This window comes from Cynara cardunculus (assembly GCF_001531365.2).
Source record: "Cynara cardunculus var. scolymus isolate 2C chromosome LG 17, CcrdV1, whole genome shotgun sequence".
Lineage (NCBI taxonomy): Eukaryota > Viridiplantae > Streptophyta > Magnoliopsida > Asterales > Asteraceae > Cynara > Cynara cardunculus.
Window position 1 is genome coordinate 5,651,242 of NC_037544.1, and position 20,796 is coordinate 5,672,037.

Consider the following 20,796-nt stretch of genomic DNA (forward strand, 5'->3'; position numbering starts at 1 on the left):
ATTATTGAGTTCTAACAAAATACTTAATTATCATCTTTGTAAAAAATTCTATTATTAAACCAAACATAAATTACTTTGTTGCTAAAACCTAAATTTAAAGAAATTACACAAAAAAAAAAATACATTTTTTTTTTCAAAATTTTTGATACATTCAAATTTATATTTCATTAAAAAATAAAAACATTATTGATTTCTCAAAACCAAATAAAATCGTATTATATTGATAGAGACAAATAGGGTTGTAAACAAACACGAACAGAGGCTTGTTCATGTTCGTTCGTTTAACTTGACCTAACAAATGAATGAACGCGAACGGTAAACAAACGAAAATCCTTGTGTTCGTGTACGTTCGTTAACATGTTAAACGAACGTAAACAAACGAACATAAACGAATGGCTAAGCGAACATAAACGAAGGGCTAAACGAATATAAATAAATATCATTTGAATTCAATGTAAATAAATAAAAGATTATACATTAAATTTAATATATAAACGAACATAAACGAACGATAAATGAAAGAACGTTCACGAACATAAATGAACAAACACGACTCTTGTTAATGTTCGTTTATTCATTTATTAAATAAACGAACTTTCCTTCGAACGGTTCATTAAACGTTAGGTTCGTTTACAACCTTAGAGACAAATAATAAAATAAAATATTAAAATCGAGATATATATTACTGTATTACACGAATAACCTTCTGATTTTTCAAAAATTTGACTAAAAATTACCCTTTTTTTTCCCCAAGGCAAAGTATATATTTGGATTTTGGATCGGAGCTTGAGGAATGGGGCGAGGTCGTTTACGTAGGATCACAAGGAATATTATTACACTCAAGCATACGATTTCCAGACAAAGAATCTCTTCTACAATTCATCATCATTCTTCACAGATCTCTTGTTTTCACCTCAGACCCTATATAAATTTAACCACAATTATTTGCTCATTCATAAATTTACCTATATTCTCTATCCCAATTCATATTTAACCTCTAATGGAAGTTTTCCAATTTAGGTTTTCAGATGCATAATCACTCCCACTCAATGCAATGGTGGTCTGCAAGTGTCGAAAGGTATGCCTTCTCACGTCCTTCATATCGCGTTTAATGTATTTTGTTAGGTTTGTTTTCGCGAAACTGATTTCAATGTAGCTTTTTAGTTATGATGTGAGCTTTTTACATCAGACCGAACTACTGAATTTCTATTCGGCATTGCTGTTAATTGGGACTATATATTCCTATTTTAGAAGATGCCTATATAATGCTTGATGGAGTATCTTTGTACAATAAATTCACGATATGTGAAGCTGCAGAGAGGTTATTGTGGATGATTTTAACTCGTTTGTTGCTATGGTTGAGAACTAACCAAAGTGGATATTATGGTAACAGGCAACAAAATTATACTGCTTCGTGCACAAGGTCCCTGTTTGTGGAGAATGCATATGTTTCCAGGAGCACCAAATTTGCGTGGTATGTTGTAATCACTTGTGTGTTGTGCTGGTTAAATGAGCTGCTGGGCATACATGTCATGTCATTTGGTTGAAACTATTTGGCTTATTTTGTAGGTTGGCACGTACTCAGAGTGGGTAATTGATGGAGAGTATGACTGGCCTACCAAGTGTTGCCAGTGCCAAGCAGTTCTTGAAGAGAGCACTGATCCTCAAACAACACGTCTAGGTTGCTTGCGTATGTTATATTGAACTTAAACTTTTTGATATGCATCTTCTATCAGTACTCGATAGGTGTACTGTTGAAATACATCATATTACTTATTCTTTCTGTCTTCTCTGCATTTTCCAGATATTGTACATACAAGTTGCTTAGTTTCACATATTAAAAGTTTTCCTCCAAATACTGCTCCAGCTGGATATATTTGTCCAGCATGTTCAACTCCAGTAAGATCCACGATTCTGGTTTTGCAGCTTGTTACATGCTTAAATAATCCTGAGTTGGTTCTTTTTGAAAAAATGTTGTTAATTGTTAAGAATGCTCCTCTTTTCTAGTTAGGAAATACCTGTAAAAGGCTTTAATAGTTAAGCCGCATGTTGGTTTATTGACATGAGCTCAGGTTAAACCCACACTGAATACACATGGTAAACATTATACCTGTTCCCATCAGGTTTCAGAGGGAAAAAAGGGAGGATTTTAGTTTTATTTCTCTTTAAACTGCTAGGAAGCATGGAACCAAAAACAAATAAACGAGTTTAAGGAATATACAGATTGTCTATCCTAGCTTAGTTGTGGGCTTCTAGCTAATGGCTAATTATGAACCATGACTTTGTCTTCGCAGATATGGCCTCCTAAAAGTGTAAAAAACTCAGGGTCCCGTCTGCATTCACAGTTGAAGGAAGCAATTATGCAGGTGACAATTGAACTATTTGTTTGATTGCAATTCATGTACAGTGATTTTTTTTTTTGCCTCACTGAACTGTAGATCATCTGCACAAGAAATTTTATGGAATCTTGATGTCAACATCTGCCGTAGATCTTTATTTAGAATTCTCTTTACATCTTTTGCTGCTTTTATAGATAGCAAAATCGTTTCTGGCGTGCTAGATCATGCCTGCTGGATATTTTCTTTAACTATCCTACTTTCTGTAGCATTCTTGGGCTATATATAATGTTCTACAAAAGTTATGGACATGTTAACCATTTGAGAAATCGATTGAATACAGAGAACTAGGATAGGTGCACCTGGTGTAGTTGTGACATTGATTTTCTGTTCTGCGTTTTGTTTATGTGTTATGCATGGTTGAAGATGGAAGTAAAATCTGTAGGTTTTACCATTTATTGTAAGCTTTCAACTTGCCTCTGAGAAGAATGTTTTCTGGAGTTATCTGAGGTGCAAGGATAATTTCACATGAGTTGCTTTATTTTTATTTGATTTACCTAGGTAGAGGAAGCTGATCTGCCGTATGTGCTTCTAACGTTTCAAACTGTATGTTAGTCTAAATGAAACCCATGCATGTACCATAAGGTATCAACTACCAAGCTTATAAGATGGCGAGCTTGAATGTAGGAGTATGTAGCATAAAGTATGAAACTGATTGCTAGTAGGGCTTGAGATATCAGCTTTGCTATAGTATCCAGTATGATTTACCAGAATATGAGTGGATTGATATTGTCAAAAATGCATCTGGAAAGAGAGAAATGAACCTATTCCAATCCATGCATAACATCTCAATGATATTGAATGATTCAGTGCACTTAGAATTGGTTAATTACTCTGTTCTGACAAGTATATAATTAGCACATATACGATTGACCTTTTATCCAGCAATGCAGCCTTTCCCTCAATTGGGTGGTCTCCAGTAAGAAGTCAGCATGCCTGACAGCAAATGTAATTGAGTGGCGAGAAGGAGATCTAAGAAGTAATGGTTGTGCTTCTTACAACTAAGAAGTAAGAACCAGTCTACTCTCGGGATGAGAGAAAACACGGGAGGGTTTAGAACCTTGGGACCATTGTTCCATGTGAATATACAAGCATTGCTAGTTATCTGGCTCACTAGCTGTAAGCTTTATATATAAGTGAAGGTTCAAACAAGAACACTTTCATTTTGTGAAAACGCGAGACACCCTTTTACTACAGTTGATCACCTGTGATAATGCACATGAGGACTTGAGGAGAAGTGGTGGTGGGTGACTTGGCCTGCGACCTAGGTCGGCAATGTCTGATTTACGTGATTCACTATAGTAAAAGGGTGTTCTTGTTTCCCTATATATAGAGTTCTAAAATAGGTATCCTTTACTCTTCACCGTCTTTGTGGTCTAGTTTATCGTTATCGATAGTTTCAAGCTACCGAAGCAGATGATGATCACTTTAAATTGTTGATCATCCCCCGTTATGCTACCACTGTAAATATAAGATAGGGGTTCAGCTTATTGTGCTCTACAAATTGTGGATTGTTATGATTTCATGCCATATATACAAACTTTTATTATGTGGGTTATCTACAAAAGTACTTTGTGTTTTCAGTTGTTAGCGATGCATGGAAGAAACATTACAATCTGTATGTGCAATGTATCGTACAACGGTACAAGTCTAAAATGTTGAACCTGCCTTGGCACTTTCTTTGAGTTAAATTTGACCATTCTCTATGTTTTTGTTATCTTCTCTTTATGCTAGATTATCTTTGAGAGGTTTGTGTTCCATAAAATTTCAGACGTTTATCTAGACTCTTTATCATAAATATTATTATAATTATTTCCTCTGGTTTTTACCCTCCAATGGGTGGCCAAGTTGGCAAAACAACTTGGGTACTTTCACCATAGAGTGGGAGACCTAGGTTTGAGCCTCTTGGTGCTGTCACCTCTTGTTGTGGGCCATGCCATTCTAGTGTATGTGATGGTGGTCTTGGACCCTGTCTATCAAAGGTTGGACACCATCGTCACAGAGAAAAAAACATCATACATACTTTTACTCTTTTGTAGGCCTGGCATTTTAAGCTGCCGCATCCCAACTCCAATTTAGATTTCTTCCTTTTCCATGGAAATTCCCATATGTGATGGGGACTAATAAACTAGTTGGATTTACTTAGGACTATGAAATCAATTGAAGTGGCCATTATTCTTACAGTTACAACTTGCAAGTATGTCACATGAAACAGAGAGTGTTGCTTCATTTACTTTTTGGCCCTCTTCAATTATCTATTCCAGAAACTTTCATGCATGTTTATATCACATTTATAAAGACTGGGTATTTCAGTGCTCAACCTCCCCTATATCCTCAACTTCTTTTATGATTAATATGATAAGTGGTTCGTAAAATTCTTGATTGTCATTCACTGGATTTGTTATATGAAAGAACTACTTCCTGTACCAGACATTCTACATTCTACAAATCATATGTTTTTTCTTTGTGGTGGCGTTGGGGGATAGATCCAAAGATCTTCACCTCAATTAAGAAATATGAGGCCCTACATCAATTCCATATAGGAACTAATAACTGTATATATTGAAGATAGAAGCTCATATTGTAAGGTGCCCTAAAGTTCCCCTCCCCCCCTCCCCTGAAACATTTATGCTTCTAACGCATTAGTCAGTTAGTAGCCTAGAGAATGGTCCTTATTAACCTTGATGGATTTAATGCAAGTTTGCTGATCAAGTTCCTTGTCCATGCAAACTGTTACCTTTTGTTTTGCAGAGTGGAATTGAGAAGAACTTGTTTGGAAATCATCCAGTTTCATCACCACCCAAATCTTCTCATGGACCACCTCCTGCTTTTGCCTCAGATCCATTAAGACCAAAAGGTGCATCTGGAAATGGTTCTGCTAAACCGTTGCGCGTTGATATTGTGGAGATAGACAGTCCTGGTTCAGCAAACCAATCTTTATCTAATCATGAGGCCAACTTCTCGAAAAGTCCAACTTCTGGTGTAAGTAATTTTCTTTTTGAAATATATAATATATGTATAAGGCAAATACTCACACACACACTCCTCACTTTTGGCGAGTTTTGAACCTTTAGACCTCCTGAAAAGCTGGGTCTACCAGTAACCCGGGTGCCGCTGGGCTAGTGACCCTTTGGTACGTATAAGTAATTTATGGAAACATTTGGTGCGTCTTGAGTTGCTCTCTTATATATCTTTGGCAATGCAATGCAGTCTGGTGCTACCACGAGAAAGGGTACTCCACAAGGAGAAAGACAAACCTCTGAACTGTCTTATTATGCAGATGATGAAGATGCTAATAGGAGGAAGTACACACGAAGGGGTGAGCAGGATACTGAGTACATGTTATAGCAATTGCATTATCTTGTTTATACACTTCGTTAGAAAACAAACGGCTGCACTATGCTTCTTTAGGAAGAAGAAAACCATCCGCTTGGATTATTGATCATTGCATCTTATTACTACATTATAAAGCCAAACCAATCATACCCCATATATCCCACCCGAACGTGGGGTCTTGGGGGGTAGGTCCTGTAGGATGTATGCAGACTTTACCTTCTGTCTCGAGACAGAGTCTGTTATCGAGGAGAGCCCTGGCTTGCAAAAAGGGTACATAAAACAAATAGAAAGTGAAAGTCACTTATTATCACTACTTTATAAGTTCTGCAAACCAACACGTCAAACTTTTAGTAGGAGTTTCTTTTTGATTTTCATACCTCAGTCAAGCATTCAGTTAAATTCGATTTAATGCACCAAGGCTCTTTGGCTCCTTTCCCTTGAGATCTGCAGGAGTCGAACCTGTGACCTTTCAATCACGAAGGAGTAACCTTGCTAGTTGCTCCAAGACTCTTTCTCCTCCCCTACCCATCCCCACCCCTACCCTCAAGACAAACAAACAAATATAATAAGGTAGCTAAGACAAAAAAAAAATGATATTATTTAATTATATGCATGTATTATGTAAAGGACTGTTATTCTTGTATATTCTTTTATAGTTTTCCTGTTTCTGCTTCTGCTTCGGTTTTCTTAAGTTGGGAAATGAGTAAGTTAATATGATTGTAGGTAGTTTCCGGCACAAGTTTCTGAGGTCATTGCTACCTTTCTGGTCAAGTGCTTTGCCAACTTTACCAGTAACTGCACCTCCTAAAAAAGATGCAAATGCAGATGAGTCCCATACGCGGCACCATAGACCATCAAGGATGGATCCAAGAAAAATACTTCTTGTCATAGCAATCATGTAACATCTCCTGCTCCTTTTTACATTTGGTATAAAGCTCATTTCTATAAGTCTGTTAATGGCATCAATCATTGATTACTTCTCTCTATCTCTCAGCTACATTTCATATATACAAAGGAAAGTTCATTTGAGAACCGTAAATATTTTGAGAACAGAGTAACCAAGGAATATTCGTAAGGAATTACATTAATACTCATGATGAGCCAACGAGTATCATGAATATTTATGTAATACATTTTGAATATTCATTGGTTCATCGGTTCTCAAAATATTTACCGTTCTCAAATGAATCCACTCTCTCTCTCTCTCTCTCTCTCTCTCTATATATATATATATATATATGTATGTATGGAGGTACCAAACGATCACCCTTTTTAGCTTATGCAATTAGTAATTTGATGCAGGGCATGCTTGGCAACAATGGGTATTCTGTATTACAGAATCGCGCAACGTGGTTTTGGGGAGGAGGAGGCTGATAACAGGCAGCAGTGACCCCCGGGTTTTATTGAGATTTCTTACTTGAAGAGGGCCATTGTTGATCTAGTGTTCCCCTTGACCTCTCAAACCATGATTTTGATATAAACTGGATCATAGTTTTCATGACATTGGACCCACCCCCAAATGTTTGATTTTGGACCTTGATGGAAATTCAGATTTCAAAGATGTCCATTTTGTTTTACTTCATCTGTCATTATACTTGTTTAAGTTAATAAACGCCCGTTTCATGAGTACCCAAGTTCTGTAAAGATATCAAATACTACCAGGGGAGGACGTATTAAGCCCCAAGCAGGGTCTCGTGTAAGTAGAATATTTTTAAGGGTATGAAAGGTGCACCCACTAAACTTTGAAGAGTGCTCTCGGATATTAAAGGGTACAAGGAACATCAACCAAAAAACGGAAAAAGTCCATTGAAATCAACCAAAAAATTTAAAAATTCTGGGTCCGTCATTGGATACTACATACACTTGTTTTAACAGGTCTAAGTGGGGTTAGCTTCTGAAACTATTCTCCAAAAGGTTTTTGTTGATCCAAGCTGTTGGCTTTCTGTACATTGGCATCTAAACTTGCCATCATGTTCTTGTTTAAATTTGATTTTACTTTGAAATAAATGAAACACTGATATATAAAATAAAACCAATATATCATGCTTGAAAGTAGGATCTGAAGGGGTGAGATATCTGGTCTTTAGTGTTAACCCCAAAGGGTAAAGTGGTTGTTTCCGATTATTAAGGATTCTGGTTGGGACATATAAGAAGAATACAGTGTATTAAGGTTGATGTTTATATTTTGTAGTATATTAAGGGTTGACAATTGGTCTTACGGGTCTCACGAAAAACCTTTGGTCTCACGTGAACCCAACTATATATATATATATATATATATATATATATATATATATATGCGATGGATTGTATTTGAAACAAACTCTCTCTCTATATATATATATAGGGAGCGATCAAATGAAAACCACTCAATTTGTAAAAATCGTAAAAACCTCATTCCACCAATCATAATTTTTTATTTTGTTTATTTTTTTTGTAATTATGAGAGGTTGATTAATCATTTTTTATTGTGGAGGATGTTAATCATGGATATTATCATCTTTATTATTTTAATTTTAGAGAAATACATGAAACAGTTTCATTAAAATTTCATTAAGTAGTATATGAAACAATTTCATAACCATATATGAAACAACTTCATCAAAAAAAGTATTATATGAAACAATTTCATGAAAAAAATTCATAAGATTAAGACGGATGAGAGTAGTTTTTACGATTTTTACAAATTGAAGTGGTTTTCATTTGATCGCTCATCTCTCTCTATATATGGATAGCAATCTTTATGCAAAGATATGTTTGGTCAAATTTGTTTAAAAAGGATTGGAACATTTGATCTCAATGTCATTATAAAAGAAAGTTGCTATAATCAACATATAATTGAATTTTTTTATTAGACGGTTCTTTGTTATTATTTCAAGTATATGAAGTGTAGAAGTGTCTTTTCGTTCAATTTGTTTGTTAAAAATGTGAAGGGTAAAAATGTCTTTTAGTCCAGTTTATTAGTTAGTTTGGTATATATATAGGGTTGTATATGTATTTTGTTTGCTTTTGTTATCGGGTTAGGGATGGTTACTACAAGGCTCGATGGTTACCACGACCATGGTTTTTTTGAAGCTCAATTGCTTAAGGAACCGACATCGTTTCGGCTTACTCACCAAATGGTCATATGACTATGACCGATTTTTGGACCATTTTACCCTTTTGCTCAAGTATAAATAGATGTTTGAACCGGTGGTTCATTCACACAAATCAAAACGATTCTAAAGCTCAAAATAAAGCAATTATTCGTGTTCCCACAGCCTAGTTTCTAGTGTTTTTAGTGATAAGTAAAAACAATCTAAATGGTTATAAGGGTGTTCTTCAGTTTTTCATTTTTTAGGAATTTTCCCTCGAACATCACTCCAGATGCATAATACATTAATTAAAATGTGATATTTATATCGTGGACGCCTATTTAGAGAGGGAGTATTAGATAAAAGAAGCTTTAGGAGGCAGAGAGACAGCAAGTAACTGGTAAAGAATACCATCATCATTTATCACTACTATCACACTTGCAACTTGTTACAATCAAATCTCCCCCATCATCCAAATTCAACAAGTTTTCTAAAAATACTTGCTTATCATCTCTAATTTGGTACATAAACATCTGTGAATTGAATTCACCGGTTGGATGTACAAGATATATATGTTCCCTCAACACATCACCATAGTTCCGAAGAATCCAATCCTCCAAGACTCCTCTTTCTCAAGCACGATCCTCATTTACATGATTCGGAACTTCACTTTGGTTGTCCAGAGGCATGTACTGTGCCATGATCGCTCTGATCTCCGAGTCCATGTAAGTCTGAAAGTAACAACCCCAAATGATTTCAATTTCAAGATAAATGATTCATGTAACATTGCATGTTACTGTGTCAACCCTCCTCCCCCTAAAAAAGAACAAAAAGTGGTAATAGGAGCAGAGTTCTTACCCTCAATCTATACTTGTAGATAAGATATGCTCCAGAGGCAGCCAAAACTAAGCACAATAAAATGATCCAAACAGCAGTCCATGCGGATTTTGCTTCAGCAGCCCTCTTACCTATACACGATTACAAGGCGTAAGAAGCCAGCAACAGGAAACCCATATGGAATGGATTAACGATTTTAGCTGAAGACAATACTTATGCAGGTATCGTGGTCTCTCATATACAAAAGGTCACCACCACAGGTGCAGTCATAGCTTCCCCAAGTATTCTTGCAACTGCATTCGGGGCACTGGCATGCTTTCTTATCTTTGCATTCATCAATATCTGCGGTTAATAGAACGGAAATGAGGGTTGAACTAGAAATTGATCAAGTAGTTGAAACTGAACTGCTCTGTGGCTTGCCTTGAAGTAAAATAAAGTTTCCGGCATCAGTTTGATCCTAGTTTGGTTTTAAATGCTGTCTTATAGTAACACTAGTTTCCCAGAAAAAAGAAGTTGATTGTAGGTATATCAGTATATGCAAGATTAGTTACCTTCACAACTTTTTACGCCATCACCTTTAAACCCAGAAGGACATGCACATTTACCATTCCCGCTATCCTGTTTAATAAGATGTTTGAGAATCTACATCTGACTACCAGTTAAAGAGGAGAGACAAAAAATATAATTGCAAAGTGAGCACGAACCGAGCAAGCAGAGTAGAAATGCCCATCTCGGGTTTCATGCCAACATCCCCCATTATTGATCTTGCAACGTCCTGGCCCATTCGCTACAAACAGAATTTATAACCAGATTGAATCACGTGAGTCTAGCATGCAATGAATGACTTATACTACAAATTACCAAAAATGTGAAATGGAACAATAAAAATCAATACTTGCCCCAGATCTATTAAATGATCACCATCAACGCTACAATGTTGAGGCAACCTGTGGCTCACCTATATTCTGTTGTTTACAATGAAAGTTTTATAAAAGAAAAATATGAAGTTTCAAATTTGTGAATTGTCAAGAAAGGATAAAGAGGTAGAACACAAAGATTATCACTGGGGATCGGCAAAAGTGATAACTTGCATTCCGTCTCAAACCAGAGCAGCAAGCCTATAAATGCATTGCATGTAGGAACTTCTTTTGAATCATTGTATAATTTCATAAGACTAACACAAAATAATAGTGCATGGGAATTATCAATCCTATCTTTGCAATCTCCTATAGAAACTCTGGTTTATCTTACCCTCCCTATAACCAACAGTCTATAGACATTTTCTTAACCTGATTTGGTTTTAAACTGATCCATGAGGCCATACCCACCAGAAAAGGGGTCACATGACTTGGTCTTCTTGGTGCCATTTGAATTACTAGACGAAACTACTTGATCTAGGTGCTCGATGTGGTCAAAGTCATCATGACACTCATATAACGCAGAGCTTCTCTTCACCTTGTTGCTTAGGTGACCAAAAGGTGATGCCCCAATAACCTTTAAGGCATCATTTCAAATTGATTGATTTTTATATAGTGCTTGATAGAGGGAATATAATGTGTAAGAATACATGAACACTTGAGCTTATTAGATTGTTAAATTCAGTAACAATCACAAATACAGAAAGAAACATACCTGGAAACAAGAAGTTAAATACTTGAAAACCATGGCATATCAGTGTCTACACAATTCATAAGGTGCAAAAAGAAATAAAGGAAGGAGGTTTATTGTTTAAGCAGTTATCACACTAACTGTTTTTCAAACTTTCGTCCCCCTCCTTCCCACCCCTGCAAAAGAAGGTTATTCTTTCATATTCAGCCTACAATCTTCTTGCTGTTATGTTAGCCAATACCCAACTAGTTTGATATAGACGTTGAATTGAATCGTCATCAGTTGTTTGCTTGTTCCAATAATACGAGAGAGCTTACTTTTACAACATTCTCTACATCCTCCACAACAGACAGTTTATCGGAAGTCTTTGATTACAAATCAATTGTCTAACAATGACAAATCAGGGAAATTTTGACTATGATTACTGGGCACACAAAATTGTAATGATGAAAATTGGCAAAATAGGCAAGTGTAGCCTGAAAATTTCCCTACAAAATGTTCAAAAAACGGCAATTGTTGCACTTGCATGAGATGGATAAAGTAATATTTAAAACATTAAACATAAATCATGAAAGACATCCATCCATCTTTGCATTCACTTCTTAGCTCCACAAAACACATATAGGTGATTAGGTGTCATGTGGAGTATACCTAGTCCTACAGAGAAATCCATTTTTGAAACACTTCCATCATCAGGGGGACAAAAAAAAATCGGGATACCAAGTAAAATAGCAAGGATACCCAGGAGTAGAGTAGAGTAGAGCAAGAATGCAACAAATATCACATAACCAGGAGTTAGGAGCTTAATGACATTTGTAGCAGACACTACAATTTGAGAAATAATGTAACTTCTACCGATAGTGATGCCCTTGAAACTCCAATACTTTACATTAACCTAATACCCAGAGAATGAGTTAAGACTCTGAATGTGGTTTAGGAAAAGGCCAAGTCTATGAGAGAGTCATTTGCCCCTTCTAGTAGTAAGAAGATGAGAAAGAAAACCGAAGTTGATAAATGATGGTGGAATCAACAAAGTAATAGTTAAAGGGAGGTAAATGTAGGTAATTGAATTCCAAATTGTAAGTAACAAGTAACTTGCGCAGGAGCATCAAAAAATGGAAAACGATGCATTAAGTTGAACTATGAAATAACTGGCGGACCACAAGTTATTTTCATCGTGCAAGTGATAAAAAATTGAGACAAGTTATTGAAACACAAGTTAAGAGATTTCTTCGTATTCTGTCTCCATAGTACCCTGTTTTTAGATAGGGATGACAAAGGAAATCTCCAAGGCACCCAACGCATACCTAGAAGCTTTTTTGGTCTTCTGGACTATATAACTTCAGTAACTTGCAATGCAAATAAAAAATCTTCACAGATTGAATAAACTTCTAACCCATCATGTATACCATATATATAATAATGTAACTCACTCGTTCTGAGGCCATCATACACACACATACGAAAGTCACTGCCAAAAAGCAAGATTCAGATCACTTCTTACAGAAGTAAAGGTTAAAGCTTTAGATATGGTGCTAATTAGTCCTCAAGAAAGTACTAGAATAAGCAACACCTATCAGACTGAGTATAAAATCCTCTTATTTAATTACATGAATAATTTAACAAATCATTAAGAGAGAAACTATATAAATGCAAAAGAAGGGGGTTGCGGGTGTTGTTGATGGATCAGCATAATGAGGAGTGTCCCCAAGAGGGGTTTGTTTTCCAAATAGTCAGACGAAAAGGCACTAATGATAAGAGTAAACAGCACCTTGACTGAAGTGAGTTAAGGTTCTGACCAGGAGATAAAACCAAGACACATTGGTTGGTTATATGCAATTTAAGAAACACTGTTTAGATTAACCTCAATTCCAGGTTTGGTGTGTAGACTTCTTTCTGGGATAGGAAAAGCATAAAAAAGAGAGCTGAAGCCTAGTGATTTTACCTTCACAGTTGGTATAACCATCTCCTTTAAACCGTACTCCATCAACCAAGGGGCATTCACAAACTCTCCCACGAAAAGTATCCTGCATGTGTAGATGCAACCATTAAGAATATAAGCAAGAATATCATAATCCTAGAAGTTACGAGATGTACCTTGCATGCAGTGACATTCGCGATTTTGTCATGCCAACAACCACCATTGTTCTCCAAGCACTCATTTGTTTCCACATCTGCGAGAAAAATTCCAGACTAAGCAATCTATTTTTGAGTGCCATGTAATTCCCTACAAACCGACTGATTATAGCTTACCATCACTCAGACAAGCAGCTGGCTCAGTTGTTTCTTCAAAACCAGCACAAATGGCCTTCAGAACCGCACCTTTCTCCAACTTTCCTGTGACCACAAGATTTAGAATGAACATGCAACTGATCCCCCCCCCCAACATTTAAACACATGCAGGCATAAGAACTGACCTCGGTATTGTCGATTATTGACAACTAGCGTAGGCAATATGGTCACGTCACCTCTTGATCCTTTTCCAATCTGAAAAAAAGGCATAATAGTTAGATTACTAATACAATTGAACCTCAACGGTGGTTACAACAGTTCAAACATATTTTCCTATGTTATTCAAGTATTTGATTACTTTCTGAGCCTAGGAAGAAATGGGCAGCTGCTTTTTGAAAAATATAAGACAACATACTTGAGCATTTTGTTCTTCTTTGAGGAGAGGATTGTCAGAATCGGCATTAGGGTCCCCCATGCACTTCTCAATCTTCTTCAAATCAAGCCCTGCACAAAAACCTTCATTAGTTTCCAACCTACAATTTTTACAGATGTGATAACCAGGGAGGCAGACAACATTCACCTAAGGAACTGATAACACCCTCAGCACAATCCTTGTTGTACTTCTTCTCTTTCATGGGGCATCTTATTTGAAAATCAGTGACATAGTCCCACCAAACCCATGGCTTTTTTGTCTCATTTGCCACTTTGAACACACAAAGCTGCCGTAGGTTTTCAATAACCACATCTTTCCCCTCATAACCTGTGCTGAAATCTTGTTCAGGATCAGGAGCACAGTACCTTCCATGATTTATGCATTGTGATTTGCACTGCTTGCTTATTGTGAATGCCTGAGGACAATACCAGGTAATATAATGGGGGGTGAATAGAGTGTAGCCACCTTTCTCAAGAATCTGTGCTGCACCCTTGAAATTTTTCACGAAGTCCATTAACATATCACACTTAACACCACACTCATCATTGCTGTTTGTCCATAGCTCGTATTCCACACGATCATCTGGATGTGGAACAGATTCTCTCCAATCAAGATTCACATTTACCATGTCCCCATCACTGATTGCTTTCTTCAACTTTTCACCGAAACTCTTGGAAATTAGAGCAGATGGGATTGTTATGTTCTCAATATACTTTGCAGAAGCACCATCCTCTTCGGGCGTATCCATAGTTATTAGTGCTTCCTCAATGTCATCTGCTACAAGAACGGCAGAAGCACCAGCATTTTGGGCATTCCAAACCTTCAAAGCAAAAAAGCAATCTGAATAGCAAAAACAGTGCAGATCAGTAACATCATGAAGCTTTGCTTAAGTTCAGTTTATCTCAAGCTACTTGAACTGAGATTAAGACTAATTTCATAAAAATTTCTCATGGAGTAAAAAACCAAAATGATGAGAAAAAAGATCAAGCTATGCATGAGGAATATATTTACTTAACATAATCTTAACTTAACTTCTATGAAAAATCCAGAGTAGACAGATTCAAATACATACATAAGCTACAACAACATTTACCAGCATTGAACGTAACATCACACAACCAACAGATGGGTGTCCAAAAAAAACATCAAGATAAACTTTTCAAAATTAAAACAAAAGAATGAAGCTGGCTGTTAGCATAGGACATGCCTAATTGTCGATATGTGTGTGTCCCTACGTATATTTATGCATAAATATATTAAAGACGAGAGTCCTAATATAAGAGAAAAAAGCTTCTCATAATATAAGGTATCTCCACTTGTTCTCACCTTTTCACGAAAGTGAAAATTTCTCACATAATCCGGACTCTCTCTTAAGATTAAAAAGATAGAACTCGACCATGATGAAAAATCATGCCTTTACATCAAAATATCAGAGGCATAATCAACTAAGTTCCACACTTCTAAAACAAAATCTGGGAACAAGGACAAACAGATAGAAATCCAGCTTGTTTGGTACCTACAGAATAATGGAAGAAATATGCAACTAGTTGTACCCTTCAAGAATAGTCAAGAGTCAAACAGGCACCAAACCTATTTGCCATACACTTAACAAACAGGATCTTACAACAAAAAATGGGGGCATGAAATTTAATCAAATAAAAGAAATCTTAATCTAAATGTAGGTTTGTCAGCGGTGATACAAATTAACGAATGAACCTAAAAATAAAAAAAATACAATAAACAGACAAAACTAGCCGAACAACTAAAAGAAATTTGCTCTTAACCATATCATTCATAAACAAAAATTGGTCCAAAGAATAGCCAACAACCAGATCAGTACTCAAATCTCACATGTAGTTCTTAAATCAGAACAAACAACATGCTAAGCATCCAATTGAGAAAGAGCAATCCAGAAGGAAAAATCCAAATCCATTTTAGGAAAAAAGAAGTCTAACCTCAATTATAGATTGTGACAGCACGGTAACAACAAAAAACAAGCTTAGTTTGAGCTAATCAACAACGGAACAGACAAGCGTGCAAAAAAATTGCAAAATTAGCTAAAAACAACGATAAAGATACCTGAGAATAGAATAGTTAGCTTAAAAACTATCAATTTTATACCAAGGATTAACTGTGTACCTCCACGGTCGAGTAAAACAAACGTTGGCAGAGTACCAGGCTTGGCTTTAAAAGAAATATCAAATTCGTCGAACTTCCGACAACCTTTTCTGTTTTCTTTAGGGTAAGCCACCGTACCGGCCATACTACCGCCGTACTGAGGAATACCGAAGTTGCCAATGGCACTGTCGTGATTTCCCTTGATGCTTTCAGGAGAAGATACTGTTAAGCTGTTTTTTTCCACTACGAATCTACCCATTGCCGATTGATGATACAAGCAGCTCAACAATAGGAACCCTAGAAGTAGTTTAGCCATCATCGATTCTCGACGCACCCCAAGTTGGAGGATCTGCGTATGTTCGTGTGATGGGGGTCTGAGTGGGAGAATTTCAAGAAGATATTAAAAACCCAAGTTGAAGATTTTGGGTTTTTTCTATTGAGCATGAAATTGAAGACAACTTAGATCAGAATATCGGTTGAAATTGGGGATTGTTTATAGAAAAAATGTTAAACGTGTGAGGGAAGAAGGCACTGAATGCTGCATCAACCACTGTTGTCGTTTACTGATTTGTAGGTGTCTTTACCAATCCTAGGCTTCTCCTTGTTGACTACAAATCTCTCGTCTCCCCCAAATTTCACAATTTACAGATGGAGGTCAAAGCTCGGTCACTTTTTTTATTTTGACCAAACTACCCCTTGCGTATCGCCATCGTTTTCCGTTCAATTACTATGTTTTCTCTCTCTTCGCACGCAGACGACGGAAATCTTCATCGCCACCTTACAACGTAGATGTCTAAGCGTAGCGACGTTGATTATGATGGTGATTCATGAAGCAATACGTTACAACTGAACAGTGACGGTGAGGAAGAGATGGATGTTTGGCCGATCCACTGGAGTTAGGTGGCGTTGATAATCCTTTTTGGTATCCTTCACGTGTGAATGGAAGAGTCGTGTTTATTCACCAAAATTATCAAGGTTTAATACATGATCAATTTTTTTATTCACCAAAACCGATGCTAGGGTTTTCTACGACCCCCAATGCCCGTGAAGTTTGTTGTTGGAGTCTTCTTTTCTACCACATAGAGAACGAAGTGTGAGCCAGGGCAACGTCTCCTTTTGATTCACAAGTGGTCTTCCTTTTGACATGTTTTTCAAATTGAAATATTGAATATGTTATTCAAAAACTCTTGTTTTTTGTTAGATTATTCATGGATGGCTTTTTAATGATATATTTAATGTTACTCTTGATTAAAATACGTATTTATTGATGGCTTTTTAATAGTAAACGCTTACCGGATTATAAACGCAAACCATCAATCCATTTTGATGGGCGGAAATGTTCCCCATAAGGTAAGTGAAAGTGGTGACACTTGCTGCTAAGTGCTTACCCAGTAAGCGTTTGATAAACTGCCCCTTAGACTTGTTGGAATATTAAATTAGGAGGCTAAACTACTTAATATAGGCTAAAGTATTAAGTTGTTAATGGGTTGTTATTCAATTGAGTACGCACTCGTGTTTGATATTAGACAATTAATCACAAATCATTTTTGTCGAGTTTAGCGTGTTGGTTTAGTTTGACATGGACCTAACAAATGAGTGACCCTATTCTCATTTGTTTTATATTTTATGAATCGATTAACATTAGGTTAGATTAAGTTGGGTTAGTCGGTCTATTTTTTGGTTCCATTCGACAACTTGACGGTTTGATCGGGTTTTATTATGTAACTGTACCCTTTTTCTAGTTTTTTTCATTTTGAACTTTTTATTTTTAAAGTTTAAATTTTTATATTTTGATCATAAAGTACATTTTGAGTAAAATACATTTTCGGTTCCTATGTTTTTTTAATCTTTATATGTGTATGTGTATCTGTATATACTTAATACATTAATTATATGAAATCTTATTTTCTAAAGAGAAAATGAGATAAAATTTGGAAAAGACTGAAATGCCACACACTTAACGAAGTTAATAGTCGTTAGTCCAAGGAACCAAGTCCGAGCGAAATTGCAAACCTCGATGCAAATTTATAATAAAAGATCATATGGGCCAAAAGTGAGAAAGTCGAAAAAACTCAAGGACCAAAAGTGTATTTTATTCATAAATTTAAATCAAAGTTATCAGCCATTTTAGGGATTATTGACCAAATTTGGATTTTAGGTTGTTTTTTTTATATATGGAGAGAATAGAATATGACAAGACAAAAGTCATTGTCTCACGTTTGACATGATATGGGGCAGGGATAAGATGGGATAACGCAAGAAATAAGTTTTTTATTTGATGGGACAATAACGAGACATAAACTAAAATATTACTAATTTACCATCGTTTGATATTTAACCTTAATATGGTATTTGTTTTAATGGTCACCACCACTAGTCACGGCTACCGATAGCCACCTTTGGTCACCGACCATCACCATCTGTCATCACCATCACTACCACCGTCGGCCACTTCCACCTCCTCCTCCTCTACTACAACCACTTCATCCACGACCTCCACAACTACCGTCTCTGATATCGCCGTCCCTCGTCACTACCACTACCACCATGGGCCACTTCACTTCCACCATAACCACTGCCACCACCATCGGCTACCACTACTATTGTCGCTCACCACCATCGGCTACTACCTCTACTACATCAGTCACAACTACCTCATCCACCATTATCGACTGCCACCACCACCGCTATCCACCATCTTTACGTCATCCACAAACCACTGTCGTCCACCAACAACCATTGCCTCTACCTTCACAACCACCGTTGGCCACCGACTACCACCGCCCATCACCAACACCACTAGTACAATTAACCATCACCACCACCACCATCGGCTACCACTATCATTGCCTACCACCACCACCACTATCTCCACCACATCGGTCACAACTATTTATTCCACCATTGTCAATCACCACCACCACCACTTTCTACCATCTCCACATCCTCCACGACCATCGCCGGCCACCGACCACCACCGTCTACCACCACCACCACCACCATCTCTAACATCAACTACCACTACCATTGCCCACCACCACCACCACCACCTCCACGACGTCGGCCACAAACTACCTCCTCCATCATTGTCGACCGTCACCACCACCATTATCGACCGTCTTCATGTCCACCACAACCACCATTGTCCACCAATCACCAATGCCTCTATCTTTACAACCATTGTTGTTATAACAATCTTCGCCATATCTTCGTCAATTACTAAGAATCTTCCTAACCGAATAAACATAGTTTATCCTTTGTACGAATCGAATTTTTCCGAACTACCATCCATTTATATAAAAATTTTCATTCAAATTTGGTACTACTATATATGTATGTATTTATGTATGAAAATGTTAATAAATTAAATTATTTAATTAATTACTTTGTTTGTGTTAATTAGAACTGCTACATGATATATAAAATCATCAAGTAACTTTTTGGGCCAACTTATCTAGTTCTGTCATGTCCAATCCTAGTCGTACCAAACATCAGACATACACCTGTTCTGACAAGTCTTGTCCAGTCCTATCCTCTCATCCCGTCCACTGTCTACTCCTGTTTAGTTTTGTGCTGTCCAGTTTTGCCATGTCTAATTCAATCATGTTTGCGTACCAAACACTACCTTAAATTTGATAGTTTCATTCAACATTTTTGTATAGTTAAAACTTGATTGTGTTCTTATACATTATACCCTCCACCTACCTACCAAACACACAAATACAACACACGTACACACATATGTAGAGGTTAAATCATATGAGGACCAAAGAAGGTTAAGGATCGTGAAGATCAATCTTATTCATTATTTGAATTTGATCTATGATTATGAAAGGCGTTGGTATTTTTGTAATATTTTTTTAATTTGAAACTAATTATTAGATAAATGAGAAACTGAAAAGACCATTCTAGGCATTTGACATTCAATATATAGTCAACAATGATGACTATCAAAATTATATTAATTACATTCAAATTTTAAATTAGAAATATATTAATTACAATAAACTTTTTAATCAAAAAATTATATAAAAAAAACAAGCATAACATTTTATCTTCTTTAATTTGACATGAGTATAATTATTTTTTTTACATTTTTTAATAATTGCAATTTTTAAACGAAACAATATAAGTGATTTAATTCGTGTGTTATTTCGTCTTGTGAAACAACACTGTAGTATTTCACATCACATTTTCACGTTATTTTTTTGTTTCTTTGCACATGATTAAACAACATTACATTTTTGCACTATGTGAAACATTGTCTTGTTTCACAATATGAAACAACATTTTAGTGTTTTACATCCTATTTCACGTCAACTTTTGTTTTCTTTTCAAATTGTGAAACAATACTACATTGTTTCACCTTGTGAAACAACAATTTATTGTTAAACATTAGCGATATTATGTTGTTTCACAATATGAAAGAACACTTTAGTGTTTTACTTCCACATCACATTTCACATCAATTTTGTTTTCTTACATTGTCAAACAACATTAATTTTGTTTCATTTTAGTGATATTATATTATTTCATTGTATAAAACAGAACTTTGGTGTTTACATGTGATGTTTTTGTTGGGTCACCTATTGATTTGGTGATGACCTACTGATCTGTTCCTCTAATTTAGCAACACTTAGTAGTTATTGGTTTCTTTGTATATTGGTGTCTTGGTACATACTTAAGCCATTGGCAAAATCGAAGACTAGCCGATGTGAAGACATAAGGTCACCGATGTGAAGACATAAGGTCACCGATGCGA

The 20,796-nt window shown here is 36.2% G+C and overlaps 3 protein-coding genes across 5 annotated transcripts; 1 reads left to right on the forward strand and 2 right to left on the reverse strand.

Moving 5' to 3' along the window:
- Positions 1 to 795: 795 nt before the first annotated feature.
- On the forward strand, positions 796 to 7,358 carry LOC112500650 (zinc finger protein-like 1 homolog). 3 transcript variants are annotated; one of them, XM_025104181.1, is made up of 10 exons: positions 805 to 905; positions 1,021 to 1,078; positions 1,394 to 1,474; positions 1,570 to 1,690; positions 1,805 to 1,899; positions 2,295 to 2,366; positions 5,148 to 5,378; positions 5,607 to 5,715; positions 6,456 to 6,630; positions 7,035 to 7,358. In XM_025104181.1, the coding sequence occupies exons 2-10, from the start codon at positions 1,055 to 1,057 to the stop codon at positions 7,120 to 7,122; spliced, it is 996 nt and encodes a 331-aa protein (XP_024959949.1). In that variant the 5' UTR covers positions 805 to 905; positions 1,021 to 1,054; the 3' UTR covers positions 7,123 to 7,358. The 3 variants fall into 3 exon arrangements, with proteins under 3 accessions (XP_024959948.1, XP_024959950.1, XP_024959949.1); XM_025104180.1 differs by having other exon boundaries at positions 796 to 1,078; XM_025104182.1 differs by having other exon boundaries at positions 796 to 1,078; positions 1,570 to 1,681.
- A 1,837-nt stretch (positions 7,359 to 9,195) lies between these two features.
- On the reverse strand, positions 9,196 to 16,572 carry LOC112500144 (vacuolar-sorting receptor 4-like). The gene is made up of 12 exons (XM_025103470.1): positions 16,056 to 16,572; positions 14,064 to 14,756; positions 13,899 to 13,987; positions 13,669 to 13,738; positions 13,505 to 13,588; positions 13,349 to 13,425; positions 13,197 to 13,278; positions 10,348 to 10,430; positions 10,195 to 10,261; positions 9,857 to 9,985; positions 9,665 to 9,774; positions 9,196 to 9,537 (listed from the first exon to the last, which is right to left on the reverse strand). The coding sequence occupies exons 1-12, from the start codon at positions 16,351 to 16,353 to the stop codon at positions 9,439 to 9,441; spliced, it is 1,881 nt and encodes a 626-aa protein (XP_024959238.1). The 5' UTR covers positions 16,354 to 16,572; the 3' UTR covers positions 9,196 to 9,438.
- A 2,127-nt stretch (positions 16,573 to 18,699) lies between these two features.
- Positions 18,700 to 19,143, reverse strand: LOC112500535. The gene is made up of 2 exons (XM_025104038.1): positions 18,969 to 19,143; positions 18,700 to 18,833 (listed from the first exon to the last, which is right to left on the reverse strand). Exons 1-2 carry the CDS (start codon positions 19,141 to 19,143, stop codon positions 18,700 to 18,702), a joined length of 309 nt encoding a protein of 102 aa, XP_024959806.1.
- Positions 19,144 to 20,796: the final 1,653 nt, after the last annotated feature.

What these genes read in the sequence shown, in the direction of transcription:
- LOC112500650 (XM_025104180.1), top strand. Translation starts at nt 1,055, where the DNA reads ATGGTGGTCTGCAAGTGTCGAAAG. An exon ending in AGGAGCACCAAATTTGCGTG is followed by an intron (nt 1,475 to 1,569) that starts GTATGTTGTAAT and finishes CTTATTTTGTAG; the next exon opens with GTTGGCACGTACTCAGAGTG. An exon ending in GTCCAGCATGTTCAACTCCA is followed by an intron (nt 1,900 to 2,294) that starts GTAAGATCCACG and finishes TTGTCTTCGCAG; the next exon opens with ATATGGCCTCCTAAAAGTGT.
- LOC112500535 (XM_025104038.1), bottom strand. Translation starts at nt 19,143, where the DNA reads ATGGTGGTGGTGACGGTCGACAATGATGGAGGAGGTAGTTTGTGGCCG. An exon ending in TCGTGGAGGATGTGGAGATG is followed by an intron (nt 18,834 to 18,968) that starts GTAGAAAGTGGT and finishes TAATTGTACTAG; the next exon opens with TGGTGTTGGTGATGGGCGGT.
- LOC112500144 (XM_025103470.1), bottom strand. Translation starts at nt 16,353, where the DNA reads ATGATGGCTAAACTACTTCTAGGGTTCCTATTGTTGAGCTGCTTGTAT. An exon ending in CAATAATCGACAATACCGAG is followed by an intron (nt 13,589 to 13,668) that starts GTCAGTTCTTAT and finishes TTGTGGTCACAG; the next exon opens with GAAAGTTGGAGAAAGGTGCG. An exon ending in AGCTGCTTGTCTGAGTGATG is followed by an intron (nt 13,426 to 13,504) that starts GTAAGCTATAAT and finishes TTTTTCTCGCAG; the next exon opens with ATGTGGAAACAAATGAGTGC.